The 26395-nt window shown below is 40.4% G+C and overlaps 2 protein-coding genes across 4 annotated transcripts in view; one reads left to right on the plus strand and one right to left on the minus strand.

The window, feature by feature from the left end:
* The window catches only part of sh2d3a (SH2 domain containing 3A), a 19191-nt gene extending 15190 nt beyond the window's left edge, over positions 1-4001 (plus strand). For both annotated transcript variants that reach the window (XM_041934302.1, XM_041934303.1), the window contains 6 exons: positions 69-230; positions 992-1107; positions 1445-1616; positions 1696-1807; positions 2221-2406; positions 3252-4001. In XM_041934302.1, the coding sequence (XP_041790236.1) occupies positions 69-230; positions 992-1107; positions 1445-1616; positions 1696-1807; positions 2221-2406; positions 3252-3445 (942 nt within the window). In that variant the 3' untranslated portion in view covers positions 3446-4001. The remainder of the gene's footprint in view (positions 1-68; positions 231-991; positions 1108-1444; positions 1617-1695; positions 1808-2220; positions 2407-3251) is intronic.
* On the minus strand, positions 3921-25327 carry trip10b (thyroid hormone receptor interactor 10b). 2 transcript variants are annotated; one of them, XM_041934337.1, is made up of 15 exons: positions 24985-25327; positions 18615-18730; positions 18433-18486; positions 17450-17597; positions 17294-17356; positions 15580-15684; positions 15160-15288; positions 14807-14953; positions 13519-13680; positions 11395-11418; positions 8673-8782; positions 7132-7264; positions 6973-7040; positions 6566-6672; positions 3921-6403 (listed from the first exon to the last, which is right to left on the minus strand). In XM_041934337.1, exons 1-15 carry the CDS (start codon positions 25006-25008, stop codon positions 6258-6260), a joined length of 1536 nt encoding a protein of 511 aa, XP_041790271.1. In that variant the 5' UTR covers positions 25009-25327; the 3' UTR covers positions 3921-6257. The 2 variants fall into 2 exon arrangements, with proteins under 2 accessions (XP_041790271.1, XP_041790272.1); XM_041934338.1 differs by lacking the exon at positions 11395-11418 and having other exon boundaries at positions 3922-6403; positions 24985-25322.
* Between the last annotated feature and the right edge of the window lie 1068 nt (positions 25328-26395).

Raw genomic sequence — 26395 nt, forward strand, 5'->3', positions numbered from 1 at the left:
TGTCCATTACGTAACAGCACAGAGTCTCACTTCTCTACTAATGTAATATCCTTCTTACACCATCACAGGTGGAGCTGGAGACGTGTTTCCAGTTGGATCAGTTTGAGTCGCTGCTCTTGCCGGAGAACAACAGACCTTTAGAGCCCAGCGTGCTGCTGGCACTCAAAGAGCTCTTCAACCGATCAAACGCTAACACCACCGCTCTGCACATGCTCAGTGTTGACTGCCAGGTAGCTCTCACACGTCTACCTGCGCCAAGTAGATCTTCAGAATCAATATATGCTTCATTTTGGTTGTTTGCACGCCTGATAGATGCAATGCAAAACAAAGGTGTAACATCCTATCAGATCAAATGCAAATAGTGTGCTTAAACTACCCTAATCTGAATGATTCATATTGCTTCAACATATTATTTATTTATTTATCATGACAAAATTAGATTTTGTATGTTCCATCCAGATCTCGTCTCAAAGGATGTCGTAAGAAAACAGCTTTTTATCTTTTCTTTTACTTCTATCTTAAATTCAAAGGTCCGGTGTGCAAGATTCAGTTGTCTCTATTGGCAGATTATGGCAGAAATGGATTATAAGAATTTATGAAAATTTATGAAAATTTATGAAAATAAGAATCATTGTGTTTTCGTTACTTTAAAATTAGCTCTTTATACCTACAAAGGGAGCGAGTCCTCCTCCACAGAGGCCGCCATGTTGCACTGCTGTGTTTCTAAGTTGCCCAGAATTCACAAAGCAAACACTGACTCTACAGTGAGCCTTGTTTTTAGCGAGTTTCGTACCGTAAGGGAGGGTGAGGCGAGAGGTACTCTGTTGTTTGCAATTGATAAATACGGATCGGATCCTGGTTTATAACATGTTATTTTCAGTAAACTCAACAAACTAAATGCCCACAAAGTGAGAGTGGCTTGAATTATCACTCAGTGAACTGGATGTAAAACCTAAAAGGCCATTGATTTGTCATTTTTGTGGTGCTGCAGGTAGCGCGCATCGTTGGCGTGACTGACGAGCAGAAGAGGATTATGGGAGTCGGATCAGGGCTGGAGCTAGTCACTTTGCCGCACGGACGGCAGTTACGACAGGATTTGTTAGAAAGGTACATGCAGCTGACACACTTTGTACACTTAAATGGATGGATGAATAGATAAATTCAGAAGCTGGTTCAGTGGCATCCAGCCATGCAGACATCTATCCATCCTATCAACAGTTTTCAGGAGGACTAGTTCTTTGGTGGATTATGCATGTCAGTGTCAATTCTATGAATACAATAAAACTATTACATTACATTTACCTGTATTGGACTGGGTTGTTTAGATGCCACTAGTGGGAAGTGAGAAAACTGTCCCTCACCATCTGCCTTATTCAATGTTCATCCCACTCACACACGCACACACACACACACACCTCTAAACCACTAATCTTTAATTTTTTAGGCATCATCTAATAGCATTGGGAGTGGCAGTGGACATCCTGGGCTGCACAGGGACCGTGAGCCAGAGGGCAACCGTTTTACATAAATTAATCTTATTGGCCCAGGCGCTGAAAGAACACACCCACAACCTCTACTCCTTCTCAGCCGTGATGAAGGCTCTGGAGATGCCTCAGGTGGTGTAATTATGACAAAGATATGCTTCCTCTGTGCAGCTGGTTAAAGTTGTCTAACAGTCTTGGTGCACGTGTGCAGGTAATGCGACTGGAGATGACATGGCGAGCGCTGAGGAGGAACCACACCGAGACTGCAGTTTTATTTGAGAAGAAACTCAAGCCTTTCATGAACTTGCTGAACGAGGGAGATGGTGAGTGGTGGTGTTTAAGAGGGATACACAATGTGCGACTTTTCAGACTCGAGCTGCAGTCAGTTTGTTTGTCCCCAATGTAAAATCAAACAGATGGAAAGAAAAGATGCGGATAAAATTGATCTCATTCCATCACTTCAGACAGTTTATCAGATGTCACACGTGTCCCTCTGGAGCCACAAAAGGCTTTATGCAACTTTTTCACATATGCAGTTTTATTCACCTATAAAAACACTTTAATGTGTGAAATCGCCACAGTTCTCCTTTAATACAGTTCTAAGGGAAAAATACCTGTTAAGCCAGACAGGCTGAAAAAAAATGCTATATAAATAGCACTGTGACCCAGTTTTTAAGTAGTGAATGTATTGCATCCAGTCTTATGTGTACTACCTGTGTTCACATTTTCTCTGTAGACTCTGAAGTTGATGGTCCAATAGCTGTGCCACACCTGGTTCCTCTGCTGATGGCAATGGAGGGTGATGACCCGGTGGAAGACAGTGAGCGAGGCTGTCAGCTTCTCTACAATGTCCTCCAATCAGCTCGCAATGCTGCGCTGCATGCACAAGATTATCAGCAGCACGCACACTCTCTGCTCACAGGTACTGTATGCATGCATGTCACCTTTCATAGACATAGTTACAGAGCAGGGGCATCATGCAAGAACATCACTTCACAATATTTTATCCCAAATCTCTTACTTTATTTTATAAAGTTTGTTCTTACAAGAGTTTAAGTCCCACCAAATTATCTTAACTGTGCAAACTTTACCTGATGATGGTCAGCTGTTGACAAGGAGGTGAGAGCTTGTGACATCCAATTATTAACATAAACAAACCCCCCGAAAGTTATATATAAGGCCAACTGTTCCACTGCCAATGACCAGTCATCAAAGTAGCTATGTAAGTGACATGGTTTGACCTAAGGTTGGAAGCGAAATGGTCCGTGACTTTAGGTAGCAGTTGGTCATAAGGACCTGGCAATCACAGACATGTATGAGAGAATATAATACAGTGGGTGATGTTTCAGTTTCAGTGTTATAAAGAGGATGATCTCCTAGACAGCAACTGAACATAAAGGCTCATAAAGCAGTGAGAAAATTTCCTTCTTACTGATTGACTGATCAAAAAGAGGTGGACGTGGTGTTCATGACTTGTCTGACAGGTCTGGACCACTTTGTTTGTACCTCAGGGGAAATTCAAAGCACGAGAAAGTTGGTGAATTGAATAAATTCTCTTAAATCACTCGTACATGCCACTAATGTACAAAACTGTTCGTACGTGACTCTTGCATGCAGCCTATTGTGAGGTAGAGGAAACACACTTGTTATGGCAGGAAGCGTAAAAGTATAAAGTATACAAAAACAGTGCACATTGTGAAACTGATGTGAAATTTCATCACTTGCGTAATCTGATTCGATCAAATGTCCATCACAATGCTTGCGCAGGAGGCTGGGAGCCAATCCCTCAGCTGCTGGAGGCTTTCCGGACAGAGTTCGCCCTGCGGCTGTTCTGGGGTCAGTCGGGGGCAGCGTCTGACAGAGAGGAGCGCTACGAGAAGTTTGACAAGATTCTTTGCGTCCTCTCAGATAAGCTGGAGCCCGTGGAGATCACCCCACAACAACCTGACCCTCTAACCTGAGCCTCAGGGCCTGTTTCACTAAGTGGCAGGCGAAATCAGAACTTTCTTCACGAGAGGAAAATAAAAAGCAGAGATGAAAGTGAAATGTTTTATATGAAACCTGGCGTATTGCGGTAGCCGAGGCAGAGGATCTCACTCCTGAGATGCACAAACATAAAGAAAAGTTATTTTTAAGATATGAGAGACAGACTTGTGAAAAGACATCTTAACTTATAAAAGAATGAGTTATACCTGGGATGTGTGGGCCATGGGCTGCGTTGGATTTATCTTCCTTTTTCAGGAAATGCTAAATTGTTTACCCTAAAACTAGCATCTGTTTACTTTTCAAATGTGCATTTCTCATCTTCAGACACTGTTTTATCAACCCACACCACTTGTTTGATACTTGAGATTCCAAAGGACCAACATGAACACTGAGTTTGTATATGAACTGCTGCTGTAAGGGACCACACTGGAAATAGTTTTTCATCAGTGTTTTTGATGCAATAAATGTATTTGTTTATTTTTTGCATGTAATATTCTTCATAAATGATACTGCAAAGAAACAAAAAAAACACAGGAAATGCCTTTTCTCTTCACTTTATGACTGAAACAATACATGTCAGTACATACATTTTCTTTTTAAAAATGGATCATACAGTAATAATACCCCTTAAATGTTGAGAAAACATCTACTAGTGCAGGACAGTGTGGTAGAAAAAGAGATGGGTAAACCTTGTATGGCTCCATGAGAGTGAGGTTTCCCTCCACTCAGACTGTGTTCTGCTTATTGTTCGTGCAGAATGATGTATGTGCAGAGTTTGCTATTTATTGCTATTTTCGAAAGCATCCGCTGAATGACAGTTTCTCTGTGCTTTTAGTGTGTTGTGGAAACTTGACACCTCAAGTGCATCTTCACTGAAAATGAACTTTTCATTATTTTCACAGATTCTAGATTTTTCATTGAGGGAGAAGGAGATGTAACTGTAGGCACTGTCAACTAGTTAAATGCCTTTTTTTGTGGAAAAAGCACATCAGCCAGAAATGTATTAAACCATGTCTGGAGTGGATCTTTAAACACTCCTACCAAATTTTAAAAGTGCTTAAACATTTTTTTTATCCATCACTCTTGGCAGTGATCCAGTGAGGAGGTGGATCTCAAAAACCCTTTGAACTTGATCCTGATGTCATTAATTATTTTAAAATTTGGTTGAACTGGTCATTGGCATTTCAGGTCAGAATAACTGACAAACGTTCTTCAAAAAAATGTCTCAGTGGATTTGAGAAGGCCAATAAAAGTGAGATTCAAAGGTCTGGAGGCTCAGTGTGTAAAAATGGGTGGTTAAACCAGACAAAACTAGTATACATGTAAAAGTGAAGATGAGGACTAAAAGCTGCTTGTTATTGCTGAAGCTCCAATGTAAAACATGCACAGTTCACCAAGTATTTGTGCCAGGAATTACACTGTAACATCGTAAATGTTGTATTTGTACTTTACACATAGCTTTGATCATTATTGCTGTAGTGCCTCTTCCTTTGTTTTTCATCCACCAAGTCTTAAATTGACAGAGAAATTGCAAAGCTAGTTTCCTTCCAGATTTTGCTTCAGTAGAGAAACAGTAATACAAAACCCTGATTCCAAAACAGTAGGAACACTGTGCAAAACATAAACAAAACAAAAGCAAGGATGGAGAGAGGTTACAGCACGAGCTCAGGAACACTTAATCGGTAAACACATTCTGTCTTTAATAACGTCTTGCACAGCATCCCAACTTTCTTGGAATCAGAGTTCTATCATATGGAGTTTAAAGGTTCAGTTCACGTAGCCTGTTCATACCGGCCATTAAAAGATGTCTTCATCAATGTAAGCGATGGGGGACAAAATCCACAGCCCTTCTTCTGTGTAAGCATGCACTTCAAGCTAATGTGGAGCTCCAGCAGACTGAGTGACTCATATCAAGCTATCAAAGTTGCAGTGTTTTTAGTCTGAAGTTCCTCTTCTTCGCCAGTGTTTTCCTGCTGAGTTGTGATGGCGGGATAGTTGAACAAAGGACGCTTTTTGTATGAAAACTATGAAAAATCAGGAAGGTAGCCATGTAATTAGTCTAACTCAGACTAAAACCTCTTTTTTTGCCCCCATCACTTACATTAGAAGCATATTAGGAACTGATCTCTTCAGGCCCAGGATGAACAGGGGGAATGATTGTTGCAAATAAAACCTGTTTTAATGTTCATATGGTTATAGATAGACATAAAAAAAATTATGAACTTTACTGAATATATATTTTGTACACTCCCTACAGAGTAGTGGTTTTCATCCAGTTATAAGTTATAAAACATCACATCACTATGATAAAAAAAAAAACTCACATTATCCTATCAGGAAAGAGGTTTTAGCAGAAGGCCGGTGAAAGAAAAAGATCAGCAGGTTATTAGAAATGCGGGAAAGTCAAGTGAATGGATATATCGCCATAAAGAAATGTAGCGTCAGGCTACTATGATTCTGAATGTGTTACATGAGTCGTCACTTAACACTGTAACAAAGAGTTCAGGCATACATTCAAAAGTTTGATTTTAAAAGAGCTTAAATTCATAAAGATCAGACAGGACTGGCAGTCTGTGTTCAGAGAGCCTCTCCTGCAGCAGCGAGCAGACAGGGAGTGTATGATATCGCAATCAGCCTTGATAATAAGCTTTATAATCGCTCACTTTCATCTCACTGAACACGTCACTGGCTGAGATAAAAGATGTAGAGGACAGCTCCAATTATCATGGATGACTTTGTGTTCACCTTTGGCTCTTAACTTTCCATCTCGAGCACTGAGTGTGTGTGTTACGGGCTAAGTTTGACATAGGATGAAGGTATATAGCCCTCTTCTCCACTGGCTTTGAGGACTCTCATCCATCCATCTCCTTTATCCTCCTCCGTTATACTCAACAGCTCTCCCTCCATAATGGAAGTGGTGCCCTCACTGTTGCCTGCAGACAAACACACACGAGTAAGACACGTGCATGAGTTGAGTTTAAGATAGATAGATCCCCTAAGGGAAACTGCAATGTTGCAGCAGCAATTTGCATATCACAAAACACGCATAACTTACACTAAGCTGACCTGAGGTAGGTAAGAAAGTTCAAAAGTACCTTCAAAGGTGTACAGAGCCGTGCACTGGCCAATAGGTGTTTCTATGTCGTCAAACTCGTCTTCGAACTCTGTGTAGATGTTCTGGGACTGGTCAGCTGCTACAACACTGAAAAGACACATATCCAAGAAAACATACATGTAAATGTCGCAGTGCACTCTGCTGCACAGTTCAACATTTTGGGAAATACCATTGTTTGCTTTCTTGCCAAGAGTTAGATGAGAAGATTGATACCACTCTGGAGGAATGTAACGGTACACAGAAGTCACGGTTCGACGCAAGTTCCCGCTGACTCACACACCAATCAGCTTGCTGCACTAACCTCAGCATATATTGGCATACAGCTTAAGAGTGTTGTATCTATCACCTCGTTTACAAGTGTCAGACTCCTTTAAACCCAGGTCTTACCCATGTTGAGTGTTATTGTTGATGGTGTTGGAAGACTCCTCTCCTCCCACTGCTTCTGACAGCCACGTCTGTAACGAACCAGCAGCAGATGTTAGGACTTGCACAAATACTGCACTCTGATCTGTCATGCACACAGTATTAACACGTATGTGTGATAACCTCATATTTGGTGAGCTCCCCCCTCAGACGGCCTATGTTCTGGGCAGTTTCTGTGATCTGAGGCTCCAGACTGGAGGGGTCTCCCATCTGTGGATTCTGCTCGTACACACCCTTCATCTTCTCCAGTGCTTCGCTGAGGTCAGACGGAGGGAGGGAAGCGTTAGTGTTTGGGAAATGCCATCACTCATTAAGGAAAGCTCTCTCTCGTGCAGCACTGCTGATAAGAATCGGAGGGACGGGCAGAGGTTTACAATTTGGAAGACCCAAAGGTGGAGGATGGGGTTGAGGTAAAGGCTCTGGGTGGACCCGTCAAGTTCTTCTCCACCAAACTGGGAAAACCATTTCTTTAGAGACCTGGCTTTGTGGTCTCCCCCAAACTGTTGCCACCAAATTTGTCCAAAATCTCACTGTATGCTGCAGCGTTAACATTTCCCTTAATTGAAACTAAGCTCAAAGCATGAGAAAACAGCCCCAGACCAGAAGTACAGAAGCATATAACAACTTTGATCATGTAGTATTCACATGTCAACTGTGAGGCCAGCTAACACTTTGACATGACTGTCATCTAAAGAACAATTTCATTTATTCAATTTTGATCGTTTAAAAAAGTATCTGAGGCTTGTCTGTTCCACACACACAAAAACAATGCTGTCAAACAGTAAAGATAAAACAGCTTCCACTGTGGAGAAAGTGTGTTTGTATCTGTGCTCTTTTATCCCAGAATTGATCACAGTGATCCGACTGTTTGCTCATGTCACCATCAACGCACCAGCACAGCCCTGACGAAGCTGATTAGTTCAGTGTTGAAGGCTTAATAAAAAATCATGAAGGATTTATTTTCCCAAACATGAACTTCAGGTGCTGCTGATTTAGTGACTGATAATCATCGTATTAAGAGAAATACTTCAGGGGCTTTGAAGGATGTGTCTCACCTCTGTAGTTTCAAAGATTTCCAATTAATTCAGATTGAACTAATTAACTAGGAGATACAGATATTTAAAGGTGTACTATGCAGGATATTATATAAGAGATAAGATCCCGACCTCATCTGCGTGCTGTTATTGGCTGGGGGCTACGCAATGAATTGCCCAAAGGCTGAAGCCCAAAAACTCCCAAACACAGGAAAATAAGGGTGTTTTATATGCGTCTACGATGCTTTTTAAGAGAATCCTGAACAGTATACCTTTAAAAGTAGAGCTGCTTCAAAAGGGACAGAGGTATTGTTGCAGTTTGATGGGTTTTAAAGTAAAAATTTGAAAGCTTCTGTCCTTGAACTCTCTCTGAACTAACTGGGTGTCCGTGAATGAAAATCAAACACATCAAAACCACATCCAGAAAGAACATCCTTTTGGATAAATTAGGACTAATCGGGTCAAATGAGGGATACCACCACATCTATGCTGCCCCAGACGATCACAGAGAACATCATGAATTCAAACTATTACCCAGTGGCATTTTGTGATAATACATTTAGAAAAACTGATTAAGTCTGTGTTTCCAGGCCTTGGAGATGCCCGTGATGCTGTTGGTGATGTCGTCACCTTTGGTCTTGCGCCTTCTGCAGATCTTTGGTGATTTCATCAATCTTCGCCTGCAGCCTCTTCTTCCTCTGCTCCGGAGGAAGGTGAGAGAAATCTTCTGCAGCAGGCGGCTACACACACACACACACACACACACACACACACAGAGTAAGCATCCCGAGCACTGTGCACACAATAACCTAATCAATGCTCACCACCAGATGTCACTCCTCTTGTCTCTATCTCTGTCCCACTACTAATTAGATGTCTGCACACAAACTGACAGCTAAAGGCTGGATGTTAGTCAAAGAGACCTCACATAGAGAGCCATGTAATTATTGTGTGTCAAAAGAAACAAACCCTGTTCAAGGTATGGTGGGAAGGCAGAGACAGAGACGGTGAGGACAATGACTGACAACCTGACAACCTTATTACATCCCGAGAGAATACCTCTGAATTTCACCTGTGCAGTTTAGGAACTGGTGCATACTGTGTGAACAACCCATAGAAAGACACAACAAGTAAGAATCTTTCTCCTGTGATGCCATACAAACTTACCTTTTGTTTATTAAAAAAATGATTTCAAATTATTATTGATTGAAGATGAAAATGAATGAGATTTAAGATGCTTTTTGTAACAAAAAATTTAACTGATTTAGATTCCCTAAGTTTTAGAGAGGAGTCCATCTTTGACCTTTGAACTAGTACAATATCAGATTGACTGAGACAGATGAACAAGATGTGATGTGATAAAAGCAAGGATGGTTTCCTGTAAATCTTCTGTTTAATAAAAGGGATCCAGTTTTTTTGTCTTTACATATTTAAACAACTACATGAGATTAAAGATTTAAGACTATATCACCAGAATAAGTGCAACAAATTGCAATTGTTAGTTTAAGATAAAGACTGAATAACTGTTTGCAATGTGTTTGTTTGGATTATCAGAAGCATCAGAGGGGAAATGTTGCTGCTGAATTTTTGTTAAAAGCATATTTAAACTTAATTTCTCCTCCACTGTAGTGGGGAGGAAACAGGTATCAAAAACCCAAAACTATTTGCATGGCTGGATGCCACTGGAAGTAGTTAAGAAAATATTTTTATTTACTTTATGTACTTTATAATTAGGGTGAACTGACCCTTTAAGTTTATGCTACAAAGATAACATTAAGTACTACACATGATGACATTGTGGAGTTGTTTTCTAGTTTGGATGGTCATGGTTGTGCTGTCAAATTAAATATATGCATAGACATTGTGCACATTTGCAAAATCAGAGTCGTACTGATTTTACTGATTTTGAATGGCATCACAGAATAAAGACTTGGCTCTGTGGTGTTAAGTTTGAGGAGAGAGTTAATAATGTTCCCTGAATAGAACTGTAGAGCCCTGTGCCATGAGAAAATTGAATTTTGTAAATTAAAGAGTAACTGCACCCAGACAAATAGGTTTGCACCTGACCACACCCAGCTGTGATTACAGGTGAGATCACATGGAGCCTGGCCACACCTGCATTTAAGACTGTGAAACACTGCAGCACAGTCAACCAACCAATTTAGTGGACTTGGTGCTATCAGTGGAATTGCTCATTATGGTGAAGCAAATTCACATAAATCGAGTTTAACTTGGGTAAACTTTGACACACATATTTACAGCATTATCCAATAGCCCAATATTAAAAGGCCAGAATGAAGGAAGCTATTGTAGCTTGTTAGCTGTGTTGCTCCATCCACTTTTATTCAACCTTCTTTGTCAGAGTGTGAACTCCTCCACAAAAGAGGAATGTTTATTGCCACATGTTACCATTGAATTTGAGTCAAAGTGTGATGAACATCCAATTTTCTAAAAAAAAATATTGCCTGCAATCTTGGATAAAACACATAAGGTCGTTCAACAAAGCATAGTCTGATGGCATTTTCAGGTCTTAGTGAAAAAATGTTAGCAGTTGTTTGTATGTATTCATGTATTTTCTATCTTTTGTCTGTTTTCTATTTCCAGGCACAATAACATGTTAATATTTGTGTTCAACAGAAAGAGCGGTGACGTAAAATGTCATTTCTAGTCACCTGGATTAGGAAAAGCAGTCACACCTTCAGAAGCAGGTGAACAATCGTTTTTGTCATGCAGCAGATGGAATATTATTCATCCAGGTGGTTAGAAGAGTCTCAGAACAGCAGCACGCTTTGTTAAACGACCTTCTGGGATTTTCAAAGATGGCTGGATAATTATTTTTTTTGAAAATCAGATGCTGAGAGCTGTGATTCAAAGGCAATGGCAATAAAAGAGAACTGGAGCAAGACTGTGCTAATTAGCTCGCTAATGGACATTTAGCAAGCTAGCTAGCTTAACATTTTTTTCACAATAACTCTATATTGAATGAAATCAACAATCCTAAGAACATTAGGATCTAGAAAATACAGATGAAACAGAGAAAATAATCCAGGGCTGAGTAGTGCCGGCATGTTCCTGGATGGCTAACGTGCTAGCTGTTAGCGTGGCAGCTATGGCAGCTCACCAACTAGCCGTGCATTGTGAGCAGCGCTTTCTCAGAGACACGTGGATGAATTTCAGAGTGCGACTTTCTGGTGTGACCTGGCCTTCAAACCTTTTTACCCACAGAGGTGAGTGCAGCATGATCCGGTGTGGAGTTACTCCTTAAATGACATTTGAAAAGAATCCAGCACCAGAATACAGTTATTTAAGCACCTTTAAAGTCTACCCTCTATGTAACCATAATTAGTGTTACCATGTGCTTTTCAGCATGTGATATCTAGACACAGAGAAAGGGACACTCAGGGTGAGAAAGGTGTGCAGCAAACACACCACATGGGAAACACACTTTGACAATAACAAGGATGGTGACCGATTTTACACAAGCACAGGGACAGAGTACGGATGTTCAGGTATAACAGCTTATTTAAACAACAGCATCAAAGAGACATACACATGGTGGGGGGTCTGCAGAACATGACAGTGGTGGAGGACGGGGACCTCAGCAGATGCCGCCACTCACCGAGTGCAGTTTGTGCAATATCTTTAAGGTGGAAATCCTGGGTTTGACAGAGCGATTAAACTCCCTCAGACATAGAGAGAGAGGGGAGTGCTGCAGCTTGGAGAGGGGGAGGGAGAGGGGGTGGCCGCCGGGTGGGAAAGGGGACGGAGGAGAGAAAGATGGAGGGGCAAACTGAAGAGGGAGGGGGAGACAAGGTAGAGGAACGGGAGCAAAGGAGGAAGAAAATTACACTGGTAATGAGAGGAAAAGAAGAGAAGAAGAGAGGAAGGTGAGTCAAACAGATGCAGAGATTTTCACAGCAACGTGGATGAAGAGTTAAAGAGAGAGCGAGGGGTGTTTTGGGGCAAGTCTGTGCAGCAGACTGGAATTAGAATTGGCCCCTGAGGGCTACAGGGTGGTGGGGTAAGACATGAGTGGAATGTCTGCTCTGTTTTAAAGCATTGTTTTGAGATCACATGAGCGTCATTTTGCAGGAGCCAGATAAGAAAAGATTCATGGAGTGTATTTATGAATAGACGTGACGATTTTTAAGTTCTTTAAAAAGCTGTCTTATATTAAATATTAAATGTATTTGCAACAAGTTGTCAAACCTCCAAGAGTACAGGTTTATCAACAGGTAGCTGTAACATAACACCTCTCCTCAGAAATGGCCTGTTAACGTAATTAATATCTGAAATGAAAGCATCAGTTATTAAAGGAAACGTCTAGTGACACTTATGTCAACAAATCCTAACAACACAGCAGGATATATCTTAACCCCCTGAGCCAGAGACCTCAACTGTTGTCCAAAGAAATATGAAAACACATGATTGAAAAATTCTGTTGCTGTTGTTTCTTTTTGGCAATGAACATGGACATTTAGTTCTTTTTTAATCAAAACAAAATGTGTATTAATCCGCAACTGAAAATAGTCCCCAAGGTTTTGGTCATTTCATGGGATTTGTTGACAATAAGAAACATATACAATAAGGCCAGCCTTGCTCTTTAAGAAACCATCACAATCTGCTGAGAGAAGATATACCAATGCATGATATACAGTAAAATAATGCGCATTTAAAAATCTAAATCTAAATCTAAATTTGTTTGAGCAAAAATAGATTAGCTAAACGAAATATTTGTTGCTTTTGATCAGACAGACAGAAAACATGGCAGTCAATTGTGGCACTATGACGGAAACTTGTCATTCAAAGCGTGGTGGTGCCACATCCTGCTGTTATATAAAGGAGCAAGAATAAAGCCACCTACAGACTGAACACATGACGCAACAACTATGAGGTTTTGATCTTATCTCTTCATAATACTGAACTTGAATAGTGGAAACAAATGTATGTTGGAGTGAGTTCATAAGTTCTATGTACCTATTTAAATCAGATTTCTTAAATCAGATTTCTTAAATCAGATTTCTTAAATCACATCAATCAATTTCATCTGTGGTTTTAGAAATAAATTAAATTTCATAATTAGTATTTGGTTTAGGCTCTCTGATCATGACTCATTTATACGGGTGCTTATTATGCTTCCAGTCTCTACTTACGTTGCCTTTATTTCAAAATAAGAGCATGCAGTGTTTCAACAAAGACTACCAAATCAACCCTGTTCACTATGTCTAAAGAACCAGGATGTATGATTTTATAGATTAGAAATGACATGACATGAATGAAATGACATTTTAGCTTGATAACTACTTGTTAGCCAGGTTTAGTAGAGCCACGTTTGAAGAACAGGACAGAGAGGAATTTCAGGTTGTCAAATGCAGAAGCAGGTGAGGCAGAAAGGGGAGAGGCACTAAATATCCTGGAGATGCTGCACTTTTTATTGAAACTCTAAGAGAAGAAAATCTAAAGTGGGCAAATTCACCTTGTGCTTTTTGCTGAAAGGCCAGAGTTTGGCGCGCACTTTAGGTGGGTTGAGGCTGGAGTCAGAGGAGGCTGGTTTGATTCCTTGGCTGTAGTCTTCAAACTCCACATCGGTAGGTCGCTCAAAACCAGACTTGTGCTGCTCTATGAACAGTATCGAGTCCTGCAGAGAGACAAACAGACACTCATGCATATCAAAGAAAGAGACACAGTCACATGTGAAGTGTTGGCTTTGCATGTGTGGGGCCAGAGTTACCCACACAGGCTGATATGTGGTTTTTAATATAAACGTATAACGACTGAGATGTACTGAGCAGAACATTTTACAGCTAGAAGAAAACGTCTACATACAAGCAATAATAAACAGTGTGATGTTTTTATGTAATGCTTTTTAACAGCATGTTTTTAAACAGCAAACTTGGCTGGAAATTACCCTAATTTACATATTATGGAACAGTGGAGAAACAACAACAAAAAACCTGCCTTAAAAATCACTACAGAGATAAATCAACACCCCTCAGACATAGTGTCAATAATAGGTTTTTATCTCTGGAGTGTTGTATTGGATTGCTTAAGCAAAACTAATAAACTTGGTAATTAGCATACTTTATGACACTGTATAGCAATGTGTTATCATCACATGTACTGTTGGCTTTTCATGTTTTATAAAATGTTTGCTTTACATTTTAATGCCTTCATTAATCAGTGCATGTTATGTGTATATTCATTTTTCCATTTATTGAGATAACATATTCTATACAAAAGGGAAGTTATTATTATTATTACTTCTACTTCTTTTTCCTATAATGTGGTTCCCTGTTTTGTTTATTTGGCACACAAGGACGTTTGACACGATACACTGTCCTGCCAACGGTTTCACACTATTTCACTGATCAACAGATGGTGATAACACATCAAGAAATGCCGAAATTTGCCAACAAAGACAGGGAAGAAGACGACTGTAAACAATACTGGATTTTAAATACTTTAAAAATTGTCTTTGCAAACGTTACTTTGCATCTCAGAAATGCACTTACTGTCGAGAATTAGATGAGAAGATTGACACCACTCTTGGATTAAGCTACAACCAGCATGTGATTATCTTAGCTTAGCATAGAGACTAGAAACAGGGGGAAACAGCTAGCCTGGCTTTGTCAAGAGGTAACAAAATTAGGGTTTCTGTGGTACTATTTCTTGTCTGTGCGCAGTGACTGTTTCAGAGTCAAACAGTTTGTTTACCACGTTTATTGCCTCACAGTGTACACATCATACAAAGAACAGACATTTACCTGTTTTTCATCAATTTTCCGCCCTGCAGAAGAGATTCCCTCTAGACACTTGGAGATGATGGGCAGCACCTTCTTCTCGATGTCTGAAAACTGGCAGTAGCCCTCCGCCAACCGCCGAATCCTCCGCTCATCCATGTCCTGCATTTTCTGTTCGGCAAACAAACACACAAGTGGCTTCTTAAGTTTCATATCGTATTCACACTGTCTGTGGTAACACTTTGCACATTCAGATGCATATGAAAACACCGGAGAAGGAGTACATTCTGAAAGCCTGTACGAGGTTGTTTCTGGCTTTTACGTCACTTAAGTAGGTGTGTGCAGTTGTACTGCATCGTGTGTGTGTCTTCTCTCACGTTGAAGATCTGCGGTATCTCTGTGTAGTAGAAGTAGTTTTGTTCCTTGTTGTATTTCTGGAGCTGTGCTGCGTAGTCGTTCCTGCACTCCTCCGCTGTGTGTGTGCGGGCATGGGCATGCTGCTTGGCCTTCAGAGCAAACGACAGGTGGAACGACAGCGGAGAAAGGGAGGGGAAGATGAAAGGATGCAGGAAGAGGGAGACGTGAGAGAGAGATGCAAAACAAAATGCAAAGTGGGTGAAATGCAGGGACAGATGCAGGAAGGGAAGCAGAGGAGGGGGACAGGAGGCAAAAGCAGCCACAGAGGGAGACAGACAAGGGCAGTTCAAGGATATTGTCTGAAAACAACTTAAAAACCAGAGGTGCTCAGTTGCAGTTTTGATGATAACGTGTGTGTGTGTGTGTGTGTGTGTGTTTACTTTCTCGACATCGAGTCTGGTGGCATTGAGGTCGTTCTCTGTTTTGTCTGCTTGTTGTGTGGCTTTTTCAGCCTCCGCCCACTCCTTGGCAAAGCGCTTCTTAGTCTGCAGGGCATGCACACTTTAATGCACTTTAATGAACAGAGCTTTAGAAGTATTAACAATGTAAAAGTCATGGATATCAGTCCCACTAGAGGTACTGAAAAATCACTGTCAGGACTGTCAACCAAATAATAACATCAAACACTACATTTATCCACTCATTTACCTCTGGTGGTATCTAGTAATGTAGACAGATTTAAATTCATTTGGCCTGGCTTTGAAGTGACTGTCTCATTGATTGCTTCAGCCAGCCACAGAAAAATGGAGGTGAGTGGAATTTGGTTTGTGGTGCTGAAAGCATTCAAAAATGACAATAGCATTTTACACAGTTTGTCAAGTTGTTAAGCTATTTATAAATGATTTATAAGGTATAATCAGTGATTTTATTACTGGTTCATGAATCATTTACTAAAATCTGGTGTTTATCCTCCTCCAGCAGGACACCTGTTTTGTTCAGGTAGACCACTTCACTGGACTGTCTGACCTCTGACCTTTCAGAAAGGTGCTGCAGAGTCTCTGGACAAAAATACATTTATTAACAACTTTATGATAAACCCTTTATTGTTAACTTGGTAGCATTTATAATTGCAGATGACTTACTGTCTTTTGCTAATAGAAAGTTCAATAGAAAAGCTACGTTAAATATTTTTAACAGCACACTTTATGGTTCACTAGAAAGTGAGACACTCACTCTGCTTTACTGTTGACTGGATTAATGACTCACAGGCCAGAGATTTTTATACTCTTGCAACCCAAAAGTTGTCCAATTAATGGCTGATAGTTGATCTGTAAAACAAAATAAACTATAAAGTCGTTACAACTTCACAGCATTTAATTGAGGGTGCCCTATTAGAAAGTGGCACCCCATCTTTGGGAAAAAAGAAACCGGTACCACAAATTGAAATATTCAGCAGCAACATCTGTTTCCAGTGTCCCTGCATTGCTGTGGATCATCCACAGACCTCACTGTGAACGGTTTTCACTGGAACTATTTTCTACCACAGGAAGAAATTAAAGATATTGCTTTTCAATTTTTTTCAGCAGCACTAACAAAATTCCATCCAAACCCAGGAGGCAGAAATCTGTATAAATCTATATAAATTGGTACTAGCTATAGGTAGGTAAGGTAGGTTTTTAAATTCTCTCACTTTAATTAATTCAAAATACTTATTAAACTATATTAATTTAGTCTTGTAGTCTGTGTACAGCAGGTTTGTTGAACATGCAAAACTGTGCAATTTGTTTACAGGCAAACACACAATTCAACATGCATGAAGAAGAAAGTTTCTAACAACAAATGAATGACAAATAAATATATCTTGGGTTTCCATTCAAGGAAACTTCTCTGTCAAAACAAAACTGTATAAAATAAAAGTGAGCTTGTAGGGGTGTTTTTCACCTGTAATTAGTTCTAAATCAAAAATTTCTTTCCAGGAAACCTTCAGGAAATTGTTGGGAGGAAAAGAAAATGTTGGACCTGTACAATAACCCTTTAGCCCAAAAACCGTCTGCATGACGAGATACCACTTAAAATGAGGTGAACAAATAATTTAAATGACAATTATGTGATCTAAACTAAATGTCTTATAAGCAACAACAACACATGACTCACACTTTCTAGGTGTTTAAAGCTGCTCTCTAAATTCTGCTGGGCCTTCTTGGCATCAGACAGGTGCTAGGAAAGGAAGAGGTTTCAGGTTATGCAGTGTGCCACATCAATCTGCCAAACTTCCCCGTTCCTTCTTTCCTCCCTCCCTCGCCCGCTCACTGTTTTGCGCTCCTGCTTCAGATCCTGCAGGTACTTGGTGAGTTCCACACAGATGCTGGTCATCATGTTTTCAGCGATGAGCTCCCGCTGGCCGGCGTAATCGTTCAGCTCGTTCAGGATCTCCTGTAGTGATCCGTGATTGCTGAATCTGCGGCGGAGAGGACAGACAATTTGGAAAATCATCACAGCTGCGGAAACCAACATTTAATCGACCATTCGCTAAACCCCTCCCCTGAACAGAAACTGTTCAATCATAGCTTAGCAACCGTAACTATGCAGGGCAGGGCAAGATTCTCTACAAAAAGAAGCGATGTGCACTTTAGCTCAAGTGTTTGGAGGATGGAGTCTTTTGTTTTGCCACAAACACAACAGCTAACTTGAAAGGAACAGATTAAACTGTGTGTTGATGTGCGTAAGTTGCAAATATTAGCATGCCCGGCTAACTGGCTTACTAGCTGCAGTAGTATGCTCGTGTTATTTTCAAGTTAACTATTATTTAGTGAGGTTAGAGCTTTCTTTGGAAAAAATAGAAACTGCAGCAAAACTTGCATAAGGTAGAGCTTCATTTCCCAAATGCATCAGTTATACCTCATTCTCTATTCTTCTGTGTTGTATAAATGAAGCACAGTCTCTGAAAATAAGAACATAAACTGAGCTGAGACGGAGGGTTTCAGCTACAAACGATAAAAAGTACTAGCTGCTATTTCAGCCGTCAAAATCCACAGTTATAAGCTAGAAATGAGAAGCCTGCTTTTGTTTACGTCTGTGAAATAGAAAACCTATTGTTTCAAATTCTACTCTCAATTTTCAGCAGTAAATCTGCCACCGTTTCTTTATAAGTGCCGTGCAAGAATGGAAAGCCGACAGTCTTCCGGCAACAGCAACTGAGGGAGTTTAGCGAACAGTCTATTATAATTTTTATATGCAAAATAAGAGAGGCGAGGGAAACATAATGGAGACAGGGTGTTTTATTGTTCTCTCACTTGCACTCTTGCTCTTCTTTGCTCCCTCGTTTGGCATATTTCTTTGTTAGACTCCTGTCAGTGAACAAGACGCAGCGTGACTCTCCATTACACACACATACATGAATGCACAACAACACAAACACATTCATCTGAATATAAATAAGCAATCGGAAACAAGCTCACAAAAACCGAAGGCACACCTGAGCTGCTTGGCGTAGTTCTGCTCTATCTCCGTCCGCTCCTTCACAAACTTGATGTAACGCTCCAACAGGTCGAGGCCTGACTGTGTGTGCTTGTCGATGTGATCGTACTGGTCCTAAGAGAGGAAACGCACAGAGCAACACATGATGCCATACATACATCTGTTGACAAAAAAAAAAGCAAACCTCCACCAAACGGCTGCCACAGTGCAGCCTAAAGGGTTAGGTACACACTTTGTGTCATTGCTTTGGCTCTCTGCTCCAGCACGGTGGATGTGAAATGAAACAATGACAGTGAAGTTAAAGTTGATGGTGTTTACCAGTGTAGGACTTGTAGGAACAGATATAAAACAATGCAACGCACATGCACACAACGAGGCCAAGGAGATCTCAAGGTCAAACTGTGTTCACATTCCGGACAAGTCAGACCTCATGAGTTTCATCTGCTGAGGACCAGAGTGAAAGTGAAAAACCTCTGAAACAAGAAGTGAATCTGGCTGCAGAACAAGTTTAGCAGAGATTTACTGGGGAACTCAGAGTGTGACTGTGATACTTTGCCTGTGACGGTAATTCACTGTGCTGTAGGTCCTGTATAACACTACTTGTGGGGCTGTATGTGCACTGCCATTTCCTCTAACTTTGCATGCTGAGTCAAACTGCTCCTTTGCAGTTTCTATTTTATACATTTTTAGTTTCTTTAAGTTTCTCTTTTTATTTGTACTTATTCTGTCCTCATGCTGCTGTAACCTGAAAGTGTCTGCTGATGTCAGGGAGGTCACAGATTTTAACCTGGAGCTGAAATGCTTCGTTGAGACTGAAAATGATGACTGTTGTGATGAATCATTGAAGTTACTTTTCAAAAAAGTAAAACATTGTAAAGTTTTGTAGCTTCTCAAGTATATTTGTTGCTTTTCTTCTTCTTTCAGTCTTTTGTGAAACTGAACTGAATAATTGGGGTTTTGGACTGTTTGTCAGACGAAGACATCACCCTGTGGTTTGGGCTTTTTAAACACCAAATATCAAATACATTGACTTTATTTAAGCATATTTTAATTATGTCAGGCATATTGTATCAAAAGAGCCACAAATCCTACATTGTTCAGAGATTGGTTTTAACTTTGGCCTTTAAACTTTCTATTTTCTTTAATGGTTTTTGTTGCACTTTAAGTTATTTTGTTGAAATTTCTGTTTTTGTGTAACTTTTTGTTTTGTTGTTTTATTTTGTCAATAAAAGATGTTTAGAAGTCTCTGCTTCCATCATATCTGATTTTCCTCCACCGTGTTACCTACTGAGTGACAGAGAATTAGAGGCCGTGGCCAACTGTTGTGATAGAGGTGGCTGATAAAACAATTTTGATAAAACAGAGATAGATACAGTGTAGGGCTGCAACAAATAATAAGTTTTATTGCTGATTAATTGGCTGCTTGCTTTCTGTCTATAAAACGTCAGTGAAGTTAGATGACCTATATCCTAAAGCACAGGGTGATGTTTATTTAACGGCCTCCAAAACTCAAACAGGTTCAAAATGTCTTGATTTGTCGGATCAACCATCCAAAACCCAAAGATTTTCAGTTAACCGTCATAGAGCTGAAACGAGTGACTGTTTGCTATTTTTGCTTAAAAAATGTACTCAAACGACAAACTCATTATTAAAGCTGTTGCTGATTAATTTTCTGTCCATTGATTTAACGCTTCAGCTGTAATTGGATTGCTTACATTTGCATCATATTTCATCAGACTGTGGATCTGCCACAAATGGGAACTGAAAGCCTAAGAATAACCCTCCATGCACACACACAAACACACACACACACACACACATACATACATACAGTATCCTCTCTTTCAATTTCACACACACACAAAAAGTACAAAGGGGAAGAAAATAAAAGCAAACTCTCTTTTCGACATTCCTCTCTCTTTACACACATCCTTGCATTCAAAACACACACACACACGCTCTCTGAAACCTGTTGGACAGGTAGTATTTGTTCTCTCTGTCCCCACTGGCTGACATCCACACGGTGTCAGGACCTACAGTAAAGGTCTCGCTGAAGACGAATGTGACCACAACATTGAATGGTGTCATTATATGAACACGAGAATCTGGACGCACAAAGCAACAGGGCGGTGCTGTTGTTGTGTCTCTTGTGAGATACAAAGAAAGACTCCACCTTTTGGTTTTGTGTGTGTGTGTGTGTGTGTGTGTGTGTGTGTGTGTGTGTGTGTGTGTGTGTGTGTGTGTGGAGAGACTGCAGGGTCGTTGGGAGCCGGAGACATAGATTTTGCGTCCTCAGAGGAGGGGGAGCTAAATGGAGATCATACAGTAACACAGTTAGCAATGTCCTGGATACGAGAGGGCTGAGAGGAGGCAGGGAAGGAGGAAGGAACAGGATTAAAAAACAGGACGCGAGTGGAGTGAAATAACATTTTCCTGTGAAAACCTCCAGAAAGGAGAGTGATGGAGGTAAACTGATAGATGAGAAAGTGTGAATACTTTGTTAAAGAGCTTGTGAAAAAATCTTTGATATTTTCCTGCGTCCATTCACTACTTCTGTTACTATGCCCCGTGACTTTACTCTAATACATGTGCATGTTTATGAGAGAGGAGGAAATACTGATAGTGAGGCAGAGAGGGTTCAGGAATGAGATAATCATTAGCTCAGTGTGAACCTCCGCCCTGTGACTGACGGTCCCAGGGGCCTCTCCAAACCCTGGAACCAGTCGGACTAGTCCCACCCCTCGCTGGGACAAAACACAAAAGCATGTGTGCTTCCTGATTCAGGCTGATCTGAAGTCAGATTCTAGCTCACCTCAATCATAACGAAAGCTAGAAAACAGGAGGGTTGAGTTGCATCAGCTATGTGCACATCCATCTCTAAGTTTGTGTAAAGCTCTTAGTGACTACTCAATAGTTTGAACCATTAAAACCTTAAAGTCTTAGTTGGTAATGTTTACATTGGAAACATCTGTAGTCCTGTTCCACTGAAAGCAATACGCAGACAGGAAGCTGCTGTAGCATCACAACCTCAAACATAAACTTCCAAAAATCACTGTTTTAGTGAATCTAAACCAATCCACCAATCCTTGACAAATGTAGGCGTCACTTTGTTGTGGTGCAGCAATGATTGAATGATTACTCAAAACAAGACATTGGAGGACACCGTCTTGGGCTTTGGGAAACACTGATTGACATTTTTCACCATTTCTGACCAAACAACTAATCAATTAATGGAGAAAATAATCAACAGATTAATCGACAATGAAAACAGCTGTCAGTTGCAGCCGTTTTGTTTTATTGACATACTGACATTTAGAGATACGGGTTGCTTTGTTGACATATGCATAGATAGAGAAACATGTTTCAAAATGGAATAAATCTGCTAATCAGTCAGCAAAATGTTAATGGGATTAATTGGTAATTTGAGGTATACTGAACACTGTTATTTTATGAAATGTAATTTAAACTGTTTCAAGTTTACCTCATTATTAAACAGCATTTTACCAGGTGCCACATCAGACGTGTTGACCATATTCCACATTACCTCTTTTACGTTTCACTCTCAGCACGTCACATATTAGCCAGCTAACATGAGCTTTGTCAGTTGATTCAGTTAGCTACGAAACAGCCAGCTATGCAGCATTTCGCGACAAGAAACGCTAAACTCTACATTCGAACTAATTTATAATGCTTAAATCTCTACTTGGTAAACACTTGGAACGGGCTGTTCCTAGTGACTACAGGCTAATTTCAAAATTATTTACTAAGCCTGGGTTCTGCCATTAAAACTTATGAGATGTCTTAGCTTGAAAGCCTAACTTAAGCTAGCCTGTTAGCTTGGTCATTTAGCAAAACCTTACTGTGGAACTTTTTGTAACTTGGAGTATTTTGTGTAATTTAATGTAAAAGCAATTTAAAATCTTACCAAATTACATCATTATCAAAGAGCATTTTGAAGTCTCAGGTCAGATGTGTCAACCATATTTTATTTATTCACTTCACGCTCTAAACTGGTCATATATTAGCAAGCTAACATTAGCTTTGAGAGTTGGTTCTGTTAGATATGTAACAGCTTTACCTGGCAGCTAGTGGGTGCAAATATTTTGTGACATCTAATCTCTACATAAGAACACTTAGCAACACTTAGATTAAATGTTCTAACTCAGTTAAGTTTACACTTACAAAGAGCTGAGTGAGGATTAGCTCTGCTTGTCCTTCTGCCATTTTCTCAATGCGTGCTTTCACAAATTTTACAAATAAGGGAGACTGGTTATTGTTACAGAAATCATTTTTGACAATAACATTTTTAGGAATGTGATTGGGCTGAATTTGTTTGGATTATTGTGGCTGCACCTGTGCAACATCATATTTAAGAACAGCTAGCAGTTTCTTAACCTCACCTGACCAGCAGGTGGGTCACTCATTATAAACTCACGCTGTGCATTCAAAAAGAGCTCAAAACCACCCAAATGAACATCCCAAAGTTTCCAAAGGCAGAATTTGGTGACATGTGTCTAAACATATGATATGACATGACATGACATGATACACAACAAATCTAGAATATTTTTAGAGGGTATGGTGCAGAGATGAAAACTACGAAGTTTCGACATTAAAGCTACAAAGGAGCATGATACGGGGTCAAATGAGAATCTCATTCTGTCGAGACAAATAAAAGCTGCTCATTTGAGCTGGACCTAGGTAATATTTAACATTTATGCTTGAAAAATGACTTGCAGCTTAATCATTATCAAAAGAATAGGTCATATAGCTGAAACAATTAAATGATGAATCAGGTGGGAAATTAACAGGAAATCAACCAACTATTTTGATAATCTAAGTCATTTATCAAGCACAAATACCAAAACTGGTTCCAGCTTCTCAAATGTGAGCTTTTCCTGTTTTTCTCACCACGTTGGGATTTTTGGAGAGAGTGATTGGCCTTTTTCTCTATTGTCTCACATTCTGTAAACCAAACAATCAGCGGATTAAAGCAAATAAGCAGGAGACTAATCGCTAATGAAAATAATTGTTAGTTACAGCACGAGTGCAGATTTATTTTTGATGTAATCGAGTAATTGACCAACAGTTTCAACTCTGGCTGTGTTTTGGTTTTCCTACAGTGAAGTCTGATGAAGCCGCCATTTATCAGATCCCATCAAACACGCCCCAAGCAACAGCTGCTGAATGATTTTGAATTTCAACTCTTTCTCAACAAACACAGCACTAAACAGCCTCACCCAGTCTGCGTTTAGCTGTGGAATAATCTCAGAGGCATGTACTCAGACTTTGACCACAATCACGGCAGGATTTGGGGACATAAGACGCGTTCGCTCTTCTTCGCCAGCCGTCAAACCAAATATCTTAAACCGCTCAAGTCTGGATAGGTTTGAGCCAAAACAAAATATCCAGACTTGTCACAAGTCACCTTCCACACCATTCTGATCAGTGCTGAGCTAAAATGATTGGCCTATTAGTGATTATGGATCGTCAGAAAACTCATCAAAAATAATTTTGACATCTGATTATTCACTTATCAAGCAAAAACGGAAAAAAATCTCTTGTTTTGGAATCTCAAATGTGAGGATTTCCTGCCTTTTTGTGTCGTATGAGGCAGCAAACAGGAAGTCTTCAGGTTTTGGACTGCTGGTGGGACAAAACAAGCAACATGAGGACATAATGTCGTCTAATTTTGCTGTTTTTTTTACTATTTGTTTTACTTATTTTGTAGACCGAGCAACTGATTGACTAATCAGGAAACAGATTAAAATGCTCTGCTTCAGTACTTTTGACTGCTCACTGACTCCACAGAGGGTACTGGCGTTGTGTGTGTGTGTGTGTGTGTGTTATGAGTGATGAGGAGGTTATCTGACCCCATGACTGTCACTGGGACTCACAGCTGAGACACTGACCAGCTGTGGTCACAAGGCACACAAATGAGGCTTCAGCAGAGGACCTGCCACAAACCTCCACGCTTCCTAAGAAGCCTTGTCACAAACAAAGCTCAGGTTCAAGCATGCATGAAGGAGGAGTGAGAGAGGAAAAGATGGTGGTGTGCACCTTCAGCCTACAGTAGATAAAGTAGCCAGAAAACGTATAAAGCTCCCTTCTTCCCCCTCTGCTCATGATAAGGTATGCAGCAAGAGTTGCGAAATCCTCTGGCTGCAGGCTTCACAGACAGGCTCCTGCTGTTGTTTCAACATTACTTAAGTCGGGCCCACCGTGGAAAAACAGCAGTCCCGTGTACACACTGTGCCGCAGAAAACAATGAGCAGGACAGACTGCTTTTCAAGGATGTTCAAGGTATTTCTTTACGTAATGACTTCTCCCAGAGGACCCACTTCTCCTGCGTCAGCTGTCAAACTTACCCAAAGATCTGTTCCCCAGTCCATGTCTGCAAAAGTTCAGCAGGAGGAATCCTCTCTGTCGTTTTCACAGCAAAGAAAGGGGCAGCCAGGTGGAGGAGGAGGAGGAGGACAAAAAGAGAGCAGAGCAACTCCTCTCGGTGCGGATTCCACAAAACTTTTGAGTCTCGAAAGCGGAGATGGCGGAGGAAATGTTCGGAGGAAGTCTACGCCTTCTCCTTGGCACGGACGCGGCGGTCCTGCTTCTTCCAGCCAGCGAGGGAGAAAATATGTTCAGGCGCTTTTTCCTGAAACAAGTTCGGGTCCCAGAGAGAGAGGGAGAGAGAGACAGAGAGGGAGAGAGAAGGGGGAGGAACCGGGTGGGAAAACCTACCAGCGGCGTTTCTGTTTGTTTTATCTTAAAGAAGCAGCTTGAGGTTGTTTGCATCGTAAGCGCTCCTGAAAGCCGGAACCTTTAAATAAACACGTCTATTCCGTGCCAGTTAAGCGTGAACACGCCTCAGTTTCAATACTCCGAGTAAAATAAAATACATAATTAATTGGACAAATCGTCAATAAATCATTGCCCCTGGTCTCCATGTGTGCGCTCCGTGCTGCGCTTTATTCATTCATGTTCCCCAGAGGATGAATCCCGACAGTGGTGGAAAGGAACTGAAGTTCATTTAATGTAACAGCTGTTACAGTTTTGATTCATTCACTCCAGAGGTAAAGAAAATGCACCTTTTACTCCAGCTGAAGACATGAAATAACAAACTGAAACTGTTGAGTGATAAAATGCCACATCTATTCATGGCTATCACTGCTACCAATATTAATAATCATAACAATAACAGTGTAGTAAATGCAGTAAAGTTTATGTTCTTTAAGACTCAAACCAATGACTGCAAAGTACTTTACAAAATGCAAAATAAAATACTAAATTATAAGAAATCACTAACTGTGCTGGATTAGTCCTGAATGCATCACTGTTCTAGAATGGGGACTAATTGGTGCACCCTGCTGGTCTGCCATTGGTCAACAGCTGTTTGATGGATTGACATGGATTTTGTAAAATATTTATGATCCCCAGAGGATGAACCCTGGTGGCCTACTTTTCATCTTACACAGGGATGTCCAAATTTTTCCCCCTGGAGTGCAAAAAAACTAAAATGTAATGGTCAGCCACAGGCCGAAAGCAAACATGTATCGTGCTGTTAAGATGCAAAATGGTGTTAGGATCCCATGTTTCTCTAAATGGCTGATTTCTGCACGAAATGTCACTCTGCCCATTGTGCACAAGTTATGAAAAATAACTAATGATTTAGGATCCTACACATTTAAAGAGCATGTTTACCTCACAAAGTAAAATCAGATGAACAGCAAGTTATGTTGTCATTTTTCCACCTTTTTTTTTTTTACTAGGAACATCAAATCG

Source organism: Chelmon rostratus, chromosome 3, assembly GCF_017976325.1.
Source record: "Chelmon rostratus isolate fCheRos1 chromosome 3, fCheRos1.pri, whole genome shotgun sequence".
Lineage (NCBI taxonomy): Eukaryota > Metazoa > Chordata > Actinopteri > Chaetodontiformes > Chaetodontidae > Chelmon > Chelmon rostratus.

Excerpts from the sequence above, each read along its gene's own strand:
- trip10b (XM_041934337.1), bottom strand. The coding sequence starts at position 25,008 with ATGGACTGGGGAACAGATCTTTGG. Across the intron at positions 17,357-17,449 it reads TGAAGCAGGAGCGCAAAACA|CACCTGTCTGATGCCAAGAA; the intron begins GTGAGCGGGCGA and ends TTCCTTTCCTAG. Across the intron at positions 15,685-17,293 it reads GCTTTAAACACCTAGAAAGT|ACTAAGAAGCGCTTTGCCAA; the intron begins GTGAGTCATGTG and ends CATGCCCTGCAG.